Source organism: Nannospalax galili, unplaced genomic scaffold (assembly GCF_000622305.1).
Source record: "Nannospalax galili isolate Female #2095 unplaced genomic scaffold, S.galili_v1.0 scaffold1027, whole genome shotgun sequence".
Taxonomy (NCBI): Eukaryota; Metazoa; Chordata; class Mammalia; order Rodentia; family Spalacidae; genus Nannospalax; species Nannospalax galili.
In genome coordinates, this window is record NW_008355723.1 from 1101284 (window position 1) to 1112499 (window position 11216).

General features: G+C 46.3%; 1 protein-coding gene across 1 annotated transcript in view; it reads right to left on the reverse strand.

Annotated features, from left to right (window-relative positions):
• Positions 1-10795, reverse strand: part of Ffar4 (free fatty acid receptor 4) — a 20648-nt gene extending 9853 nt beyond the window's left edge. Inside the window, exon 1 of the mRNA XM_008853094.2 lies at positions 9776-10795. Coding sequence (XP_008851316.1) covers positions 9776-10342 — 567 coding nt within the window. The 5' untranslated portion in view covers positions 10343-10795. The remainder of the gene's footprint in view (positions 1-9775) is intronic.
• Positions 10796-11216: the final 421 nt, after the last annotated feature.

Here is an 11216-nt window from a genome sequence, read left to right on the forward strand (position 1 = left end):
ACATTCTTATTTTCCCATTTCGTGGAGGAAACTAAAGCTTAGAAACAGCCTTCAAAACAGCAGTCCAAATAAAGGTATAATCATTTCTATTTTTAATTTAATTTAATTTTTAAAATATACTTTATTTTATGTGTGTGAGTATTTTGCCTACATATATGTAAGTGCACCCATGTTGTGTAATGCCTGCAGAGGCCAGAAGGAGGTGTCAGATCCCCTGGAACTGGAGTTAGAGACAGTTTTTAGCCACCATATGGGTGTTGGGAATCGAACCTGTGTCCTCTGCAAGAGCAACCAGTGCTCTTAACAACTGAGTCATCTCTCCACTCTCCAGCCCCCATGGTACAATCTTCTTTTTTTTTTTTTTTTTTTTTTTGGCCTGTTGAGACAGGGTTTCCCTGTAGCCCCAGCTGTCCTGGAACTCACTATGTAGGCCAGGCTGGCCTCGAACTCACAAAGATCCACCTGCCTCTGCCTCCCAAGTGCTGGATTAAAGGCGTGCACCACCACGCCCGGCTGATGCAATCATTTTTAATGACAATACTTTGCCTCAAATGCTATATAATTACAAAGACATCTAGAGACCCACCAAAAACTTTCCCAAGGCAAGAAAAGTAGGGTAAAATGGTTTAATCAATCATATGTACTGACGTATGCCTGTAATTCCAACGTTTGCCAGACTGAGGCACGACAATTGCCATCCTTGGCTACGTAGTGAGACCCCATCTCAAAAAATAAGATAAAATATTTTAATCATATTCATATATTGGAAAGGGAGGTGAAAATGCTGCTCCTCTTTCCTGCTTTGTTACATGGTTTGCAAATGGACTTGATAGTATAAAAAGTCTGTTTCTCTCCTCCCAGCACCCACAACTGACGAGAGAAGGAAGGCATCATTAAACTGTTCCTCACTTTGGCGATTGTGGAGGAACTTGTGTCTCTGTGATCTTCTGAGTGCTGGCAGTCACCATACTGCTGTTCCCCAGGGAATCCATGGAAACAGACCTCTGCCCACACAGGGCCCTCATTCAGTACATTGGTGACCACAGGTATGGGTGGATATGCTGAAGCCCCAGTCAGGATAAAAGGGTTTCCAGCCCTAAATGAGATTTGGCCTTTAACTCCTGTATTTGTGACAGGAATAAAAAGTCTAAAAGTAGAAAACCAAGGTATCAGACCCCTTTCTCAAAATCCTTAAGAGATCCCTAACTCTTAAAATCTTACTTTTAGTGTGGGCTGATCTCTCTGGGCTTAATGAAATTTTCTAAAGCAGTGATGTGATAAAGTATGATATCTCCCTCCATGAGGGGCAGAAAAGCCAGTCCCTAAGCCATATGTCTGTGTGAGAGTTACCATAACCCAATGGAATTGCTTGTGTCAGTCCTAATATAAATAAGTAAATGAGCGAGTAAATAAAATAAAGCAAGCCAGTAGATTACAAAGAAAAAGATCACATGTACAGATGCCTGATAACAAAAACTATCATAAAAGATTTTACCATAACCATAGCTAAGATGGTTGATCTTGATTGCTGACGTGATTGGATTGAGAAGCGCTGGAGAGAATAACAAAGAACAACATTTCTGGGTGTTTCCAGAGAGGATTAACTAGGGGCGGAAGGCCTACCCACCCCCATAGGCTGGGGACCTGGATAGACTAGGAGGGAACTGGTAGGGGACACTTGGCAGCACAGGCATTCTCTCTGCTTTCCAGTCGCCATAATGTGAGCCGCTCTGCTCTACCATCCTCTCCCTGCCACAATGGACAAAACCTCTGAAACTGTGAGCAAAAATAAACCCTTCCTTCCCTGAGTTGTGACTTTTGGTCACAATGACTCTAAAGAAACTAATATAACAACTCTGCATAAAAGCCACCACAACCTTACGCAAAAAAGTACTTCAGGAAGAACATCAGCCCAGCAACTGCCTGTCCAGCCTCAGACGGATGTCAGCCCTGTTATGAATCCCTGTGGCCAAGGATTATTCAAAGTAATTTATACAATGTTCATTTTGCCTTTTAAAACTTCCTTCCTGATTTAGCCATGTGTTTTTCATGCTGTTAGTTTATCTGAATCTCTCTCTCTCTCTCTCTCTCTCTCTCTCTCTCTCTCTCTCTCCCTCTCTCTCTCACACACACACACACACACACACACACACATCTCTCTCTCTCTCTCTCTCTCTCTCTCTCTCTCTCTCTCTTTCTCTCTCTCTCTCATTGAGAAGGCTCTCATGTAGCCCAGGCTGTCCTCAAGTTTGCTATATAGCCAAAAATGACAAGAACTTCTGATCGTTCTGCTGTTACCTCCCAAGTGCTGGGATTCCAGATGTGTGCCACCACACCTGCTTCACCTGGTGCTGCAATCATACAAGGCAAGCAATCTGCCAACTGAGCTACATCCACAACCCCCCGAATGTTCTCTCTTTTATTAATATTTTGTTAGCACACAGAGAAATAGGTTTCACTCTGACACTTCGTCTCTAGTTTTATTGAACTTTGTTATTTGTCCCCTCAGGGCCCTCCCCATCCCCCTTCTCATCTTGTTGATCCCCTTCCTCCTCTGTAAATAGTTTCCTTCTGCTTATGACATATATATTCCACTACTCTCTTCTGTTCCCCTCACTCTCCATCCAGTTATGTAAATTTTCTAAATTTTCTGTTATGTATCTTTTTAATAATAGAAAAAGAGTGTTATAAAGCCTGCTTTTAGGAAAAATTGGCTACCAGACATGGAACACAGATCACCATCAGAGTTGAATAAACATAACCAGAGAGATAATGCACTTGTTCTGGGAGCTCTTCAAACCCATCAATGAAGTTGATCTGTGGCTCTCACTCTGGTTAGGAAACATGACAAGGAAGTAAGGTAGGAATGCTGCACAGTACCCTATCTGAGCCAAGATTGACCTAAATGACAGATTTATATGCTCTTTAATAGGCATTATATAGAATTGATGATCAAATGAAAGATATGTGCTCATTTACAACCAGTGGGCCAGTAAGATGGTTCAGCAGGTAAAAGTACTTGTTGCCAAGCTGACTTCCTGAGTTTGATACCCCGGACTGACATGGTAGAATGACAGAGTTAACTCCTGCAAGTTTGTCCTCTGACCTCTATGGGCACATTGTAGCATGCATGCATCAGAGATCCATGGTGGCATCATAACTTTATTTCTATGGGAAACTCCATCTGACAAGTTGTTTTGATGCTAGGTCTTTTCTGACCAGCCGTGACTTGCAGAGGAGCTAGGCAGTGCCTCGCAACTGAAAGGTGGGAACATGTCACAGTCTCCGTACTTTTTCTGTATATTTGAAGTATTTTCTGGTTTTATAAAAGAAATTTGGAAACCAAAAGTTCTAGGCCTGCCTGGTTACTGAGATCTGGAAGTGGAATTGGCAGGATCAGTGACGGTGTTCTTGAAGTTATTTCTTCATTCATTCTCCAAAGTGGTTGAGCCACTGTGAGGGCACGGTGAGGAGGAGCAAGGCTCTGGCCTTGTCCTAGGAAGCTTGGGCACTCTACAGAGAGAGGGAAATACCAGAGCAGGGACCAAAAGTGAGGCAGGAGCACTGAATCCACAGGGGCTTTTCCAGCTTCACTTGGAAAGGAATGGGATGGTGGAGCTCAGGTGCTGGGAGCAGAAGGGATGAAGGTGGAGGCCAGGTACAGCAAAGAGTTAAATATGAGTGCCAGTGTATCCTGCTCTTTCCATCTCTACCTTTCTTTGGAGGGCTCATTCATTTACATAGCTTCTCTTTATTTTCAGTGCTAGAGCTTGAACTTAGGGTCTCACACATGCTCAGCCATCACTCCACCACTGAGCTACATTCTCAGCCCTCCATGGCTTCTTCTGGCATAAGATAATCCATCTCACTCTTCTGCCCCATGTTCTCCCTTACTCCAAGCTCACCCCCAAAGGACATCTCTTCAGGAAGCCTCACAAGCATATACTGCTTTGACCATCCCACCCCCAAAATGACTCCACCTCTTATATCACCACATCAGGGCAGACAGCAGCCATCTTCTAGGCTGCCAGAAACCTCAGGCTTCCTGCTCTCCACTGGCTAGAAGGAACCTCTGAGGTCCTAGTAGCTATCTCACACCCCCTCACTAGCCTCTCTCCCCCAGATGCCCATCTCACTGTCACCAGGCCAACCCAAACACCTAAAGGATAGTCCTGACTCTCCTATTAGTACTCTTACCCAACCAGCACCTCCTCTGGCCACTGATGTCCAGAATAGCCCTTTCCATAGCCTTCTAAACCTGTGAGGTTGTCACTGTACTTCCTGTCAGGACCTCACAGAAGGGTGCTCCAACAGATAAGGACCAAGCCTGTCATATTCAAGGTGGCAGCCAGAAACCCAGCATGATGCCTGGCATGCATTAGTCAATACAAAACTGCAGAATGGAAGGGTTTTCTGAGACTCCCTGTGAATGAGGGCATCTGTCCAGACTCCGCCCACGTGCTGACCCTTCCCCACCTGGTTATTTAGCAAACATTGCCTGAGTCTGGCTCTTTTCCCTGAAGCTTCTCTAATGCTTCTCCACATGTCACTCCAGGAAAACCCCAGGCAAACCATTTTCTGTCCCAGCATTTCAACCATAACTGAGGACCTCAGGTTTGTTTTAAGGAATGAGGAATTCTTCCTGATATCTGCTCGTTCATTAACTCTTTTTTTTTCCCTTAAGTCTGTGTCCCATGTAGTTCAGGCTGGCTTCAAATTCACTACATAGCCAGGGATAATCTTGAACTTCTGATCCTGCTTTATCCAATCTCCCTAGGGATTACAATGTGGATCATCATGCCTGGTTTATATGGTTTATATGGAAACCCAAGGCCTTGTACATGCTAGGCAAGCACTCTACCAGCTGAACTATATGCCCAGTCCTCAACTTTTTTCTTGAGATAGAGTCTCACTAAGTTGCCCAGGACGGCCTTGAACTCACTATACAGTTCAGGTAGGCCTTTATGATTCACTGCCACCCCCCCCACACCGTCTCATCTCCTAAGTATCAGGATTAGGGGAAGGGCCAACACAAACTTTTAAAAAGTATTCCCTAATGTTTATTACCAAAGGCAAGCAAAGGATGCTTGTCTCCTCAGACAATCTACACTCAACAGAGACAGGATAACGTTACTGACCCTACATGGCAACAGGGAAGGGTGGAGTAAAGGAACCAAATGCCCACAAGAATCATGAACTCGGGGAAGATGACACAGAAGGATTAGAGTCAGGGTATAGTCTAGCCATATTCTTTGCCTGAATTTGGTCATTTCCCCTTCAGAAAATAAATGTAAGACCATCTATTTACTTTGTGGGTGACAAGACCACAGACTGTACTGGCCTGCAGAATCAGGCTAGCATCTGGGACCATTGGCACATTCAGTAGAGTACCTCCTGGTATGTGTTTATGTGGCTTGTGGTGGTGAAAGAGGGAAGGGTGCTCAGCAAATGATTGTGGAATGAATGGACAGCATAATCTAGCCAAAATGAACAGTCTTCCACCCACCAGTGCAGGTCACCATTCGGCCAGGGCCATGGCACACACAGGCAGTCATCCCATAGGAAGAGGCTGAACTGACCTGGTGGAGAAGTCAGTGTTGCTAAGAACTGTCCATCCTCTTGACATGGCAGCTGATTGTGTTGACAGCAATCAGAAGAATTACACTATTTGAAGAATGTTTAAATGTTTATGCCCCAAGATAAGGAAACTAGTAATACCTAGCAATTCTTGAGCACTTAACTTACATGAGCCAGGTGTGGGCCCATTTATCAAACATGAGTCCCCATGGCAATTCCATGCAGTTGATACCAGTCTCAGACCCATTATGCAAACAAGGAAAGTGTGGTGTAGCCCAGTGGAATGCCTTGCCCTCTGTGGGACAGCTCCCGCATGCTCCCAAATGTGGGAGTTCAGAGCCCACACTTAAGTACCAAATTGACTGACATTACCGGCATGCCTATCAGCTACCCTAGATGGCAAGGCACCTACAGCTCACATGGATGAAGGGCTTCATGTTCCTGTTTTAAGGGAAATCTCATGAGGGTAAAAAGCTCTAAGGGGCACTGTTTCCCTGGACCAGAAGGACTGTTTGTACTCTGGGTTTGTGGGGAGGAAAATGTCCTCCTTCCAAAACCTCCATTTTTAGCACCTTACTGGGAAAGGATGAGCGAGTACCACAAGCAGGAAGCTGTTAATCTGCAGACTTAAAAAACAGACTTTGCTATTTTTGTTCCATTTATTTATTTAGTGATTTACTTATTTTGAGACAGGGTCTCACTATGTAGCCCAGGCAACCTCAAACTCATGGCAATCCTACCTTAGCTTCCTGAGTGCTGGGATCAGAGGGGTGAGCTGCCACATCTGGCCTCTGCAATTTTAAATGTGAGAGTAACCTCAGTCTAGACCAGATCCTTCTCTGTCACTGTCTTTCTTAAGTGGTCATCTTCCTCAATTGTCTCTCACTGTTTTCAAATTGTTTCTTCAACTGCTGAGTTTATAAAGTGGAATGCTTCCCACAAACTCAGGTAACAACCCTTGAGGAACTGAGAAGTTTCTCCATCTTAAGACTTCTTTGGCATGAGTACAGAATGCAGTGGTCCCCTTATTCTCAAGGGGGATATGTTCCCAAACCCCTGGTAGATGCTAGAAATCACAGATGGACTGAGCCTTGTATGTACCTTTTTTTCTATACATATACCTGCAGGATAAAATTTAAATCATGAATTAGACACAGTGAGAGATTAACCATAGACTAATAATAAATTACAAAAATAGACTGAAATAAAAGTTATTGAAAACTTAGGATATTTTTCTTTCTGGAGCTCCATTTAATATTTTATGGCCACTTGTCCATGGGTAACTGAAGCTGCGGGTAATTGAACAGTGGGAAGTGAAACCTCAGAAAAGAGGGAACCATTGTATTCTATGAGAGAAAGGATAGCTCAGTGAGAAATAGGGATACTGGGAGAAGGCAGGGTGACATATAGGTAGAGATGACAAGGAAGATGGAGAACCAGAAGGGACTGTCCCATTCTTTATTGCAAGCTTTCCCATCCCACCTCTACTAATTTCTATTGTAGGTAACTAACTCACCTGGCCCTAAAGCAGTGTCAGTCCATTCTGCCCCAGTGGCTTTGCCCAGATGCCTTGCCAAAGGCCCTGAAACCAAGAAGGTGTTTCTTCATTAAAACAAGATGTGTGAGCTGGGCATGGTGGCACACACTTTTGATCCCAGGCCTAGGGAGGCAGAGGCAGGCGGATCTCTGTGAGTTCAAGGCCAGCCTAGTCAACATAGTGAGTTCCAGGCCAGCTGGGGCTACAGGAGACCCTGTTTCAAAAAGAGCAAAAACAAAAAACAAGACCTGTGTCCAAATGTCTAACCATGATGTCTACAGAAACACCTGCAGCAAAATTCTGAACATGCTGGAAAGAGCTCCAATTACACACATTCCTTCCCAGGGGCTGAGAACAGAATGGCCACCACATGCAAAAACTTCTTACTCAGTCCCCAGTGTCCAAGTTAGCACACAGTTTTAGTCTGGGCTTTTGGCTAGGAGGGGACAAGAGCTTTCTTTCTTAATGTTAAATAGGATTGTGCCTGAGTGAATTTTGAAAGAGACAGTACAAAATAAACATCTTGGGAGCTAGAGAGATGGCTCAGCAGTTAAGAACACTGGCTGCTCTTACAGAAGACCTAGATTCAGTTCCCAGCACCCACATGGCAGCTATCAATTGTCTGTAACTCCAGTTCCAGGGGATCCAACACCCTCTTTTGACCTCATGGGCATTGCCTGACTCAGATGCACTTAATACATGCAGGCAATACACTCATACCTAAAATAAAATAAAAATAATAAATAATATTTTTAAAAACAAAATGAAGATCTGGAAATTTTTAAATACCCCAATTTGATCTTAATTCTCAGAATCTCCTTTTTTTCTGTGTTAAGAATGAGGAGAAATCTCTTGAATTTGTGAAAAATATAGCAATATTACAACTCAGTGAGAATAAATTAAAAAAAATAAACTGATGGCAGAGCTGTTCTCCTGTCAGGGGTATCTAACCTTTTAACATTGTGATATGACATTGTCATCTACAAATGTGTTGGGCCACATTCATAGTTATCCTTGGTAGCATACAGCCAACTAGACACAGATTGGATATGCCTGTGACCTAGCTGATCCCATTGGTATCGGGTTAGGTCCGAGCTTTCACTTATTCCACAAGTATGTATGTGGCCCGCTCCACTGTACAGGTGTATCCAGGCTAAGGACAAGCCTGGAGTGAGCTAGAGTCTCCCCAAGGCAGCAGCACCCATTAACTCAGCTAATCCCAGCTCTCCTGGGCCCCATCTGTCTTCAGACATGGCCACAGTTTACATGTTGTTTGATCAAGTACCACAGGCCTGACTGGTTCCTGCTCATTGGTTATTCAAAGTCAAAATCAAAGAAACACCTCTCTCCAAAGTATTCTACACAAAAAATAAACTACCAGGAATAGGCTTTATGGTTTGATTTTGAATTAACATACTGTTTGCTCAGAATGTAGCTTTCATCCATCCTCCCTCAATAAAATGCAAGTATGATTGGTATGTGGACCCCCATTCTCCCATGAAGTCCTTCTATGTGTCCAGAGTCCAGAAGGTTTCTGGTCATACTATGTTCAGCCCCAAAGTACGAACCCTTCCCCCAGGTGGCATCCCCCACTGTGGAGCTTCTTTTGGGGACTGCAGTTCTTATTTGTTCCTGGTGTCCCACTCTGCCTCCCTGGGCCTAGGGTGAGAATTCTCACCTGAGAAGCAGAAAACCAGTGACCTAGAGGGGAAAAGGAGTGGCTAAGAACCCAGCCTCAGGCTGAAAGCTAAGGGGCCAGGGACTACTCAACCTCACACCTCGGGGTTATGAGCCCAGACTTTTCTTGCCTTTTCTCTTTATCCTGGACACAAGCGAGAGCAAAAGACACACAGCAAATCACTTTCCTGCCCACTGACTGATCACAGTCCCTCTGTGACTCTAATGTCAACTGCTACGGCTACATGGCTACACTGCCCAGATCAAAGCTCTTCAGCTGAGCTCTGGAATCTAGATCTTGAAGAGCCCAGGAAATCTTGACATCCCCTAGTCAAGGCTCCGAGTAAGAAGTCATTGACCTAGTAGAATCCTTCCACTTTGAAGATGGTCAAAAACAGAGGATCTGAGAGAGGAAGTTACCAGTCTCTTAGGGTAGTGTTGGGTCTGGGGTGGCCCCTGAGTCTCCAATGTCATTTCTCCCTGGAAGTCTGCACGCACCTGCCCTTGGGCTTTCAAACAGACCCTAGGCCTTTCATGGAAATTTGTACTTGGATCCCAACTCCTCCTGGATCTAAGGAAGACACTGTGTCTATAAAACATGCATGATCATAACAGTAGCCTGACACCTGGTGAGAAAGCAGAAACTATATTATGTGAGTTGCCACCTCGAATAGGCTTAGTAACTGTCTTGGCTGTAAGCTCCCAGTTATTTCATTGGCCTCATAATGGTCACTGCATTTTGCAACAATCTAGGATACTCCACTTACAGCACTCGGCAGGACTGTAGACAAAATAAGAAATTAAACTTCACAGAGTTGGGCACTGGGTCTGCCAAAACGCGATTCAATGCACGCAACCAATGACCTATTCTTGTTGTTGCTGATCACTGTCATCCCAGCTCCCCGCTTCCGTCGGATCCCCGCCCCCTCCCCACCCGCCCCCACACCTGTAGCGTTGTAGGTAGTGTAGGTAGCCAGCTCTCACCTGGTCCTCGCCCGGGAACCGCTGAGGGACCACGCGGAACAAGATGCAGAGGGGCAGCGCAGCAAGAGCTGAGTAGCCCCAGATGAAAGCCAGCAGCGCAGCCTGTGCCCTCCGGCCCGGACCGCTCAAACCGCGCCGTAGGCGCACGATGCACACCACGCGTTCCAGGCTGACAGCCGCCAGCGTGAGAATGGTGACGCTGCCGCTCAAGGTCACCACATAGAAGAGCAGGTGGCACATGACCGGGCCCAGCAGCCAGGCCTCGGTCCAGCGCACAACGAGCACCAATGGGATGGCGCTGGTGAAGAGCAAGTCTGCACAGAAGAGGTTGAGCACCAGGACGGCAGTCGCCCCGCGGCGCCGTCGGCGAGCCACTAGCACCAAGGCACAGACATTGCCCAGCAGTGACACTACAAAGATGATTCCCAGCACAGTGGTCTCCACTGCGCTCAGCGCTAGCTGGTGATCACCCTTGACGTCGGAGAAAAAAGGAAAGAAGGTGTGATTGGCATGGTCCAGGGTGCGCAGAGAGCCAGTGGCCGCCATCTGCACGCGCTCAGGGGACATGCCGGGCGCCCGGGCGCCCGCCGCCGTCTGCTAGCGCGCTCATCTGCTAGGTGACTGAGTGCCAAGGCGGGGAAAGAGGGAGGGAGGCGGTTGCGACACCTCCCCTCCGGCCCCCTCCCTCCAGGGTGGCCACGACTTTGGGCGTAGGAGCGGCTTCCCGAGCGCACTGGCGGGAGCGAGGAGGAAGTGCCTGGCAACAGCTGCCGCGAACACCGGGACTGGGCGGGGAGCCTGCACCGAGGAGGAGGCCTTAGGCCCAAGAAGCAGAAAACCCCACCTAGCGATCCCACGGCCAACCCCCACTCCACAGCCTTCTTCATCTTCCTGGACACTGAGTGTTGGAAGCCATTTATCCACTGATTTAAGAAACATGTCAAAGTGGAACTTTGGAAATGGTTTGGGCCTGTGTGGTTCAGACTGCACTTAAGAGGTAGATCCCAAGGCAACTTGTAATGGGCCCATATTTACTTGACTTTGGGTCAGTCAATCTCTTTGTGCACCAGGGTTTTTGTCATTTGTAAAATAAGAATAATTACTTCCTGAGGATTTGCTCGGTGGGAGAGCATATACCTAGCCTGTGTGAGGCCCTCGGTTGGATCCCTAGTACTGAAATACTGGGAGGGGATGAAAGGAAAGGAAAGGGAAAGGGGGAGAGGGGGGAGGGAGTAAGAGGGGAGGGAAGAAAAGAGGTCAGATACACACAATCAAGCTGTAAATGTGCTTCCTACACCTTATGTGAGGAGCCCTTGCAATCCAGTTCTGTCAGAGGAGGAAAATGAGTTTAGTTTCAGCAATAGTGACTTGTTTAAGGTGGCCTGTGGTGACTAATAAAAGAGGAAAGAGGGTGTAATTGGCATGATCACCTGCTCCAGCA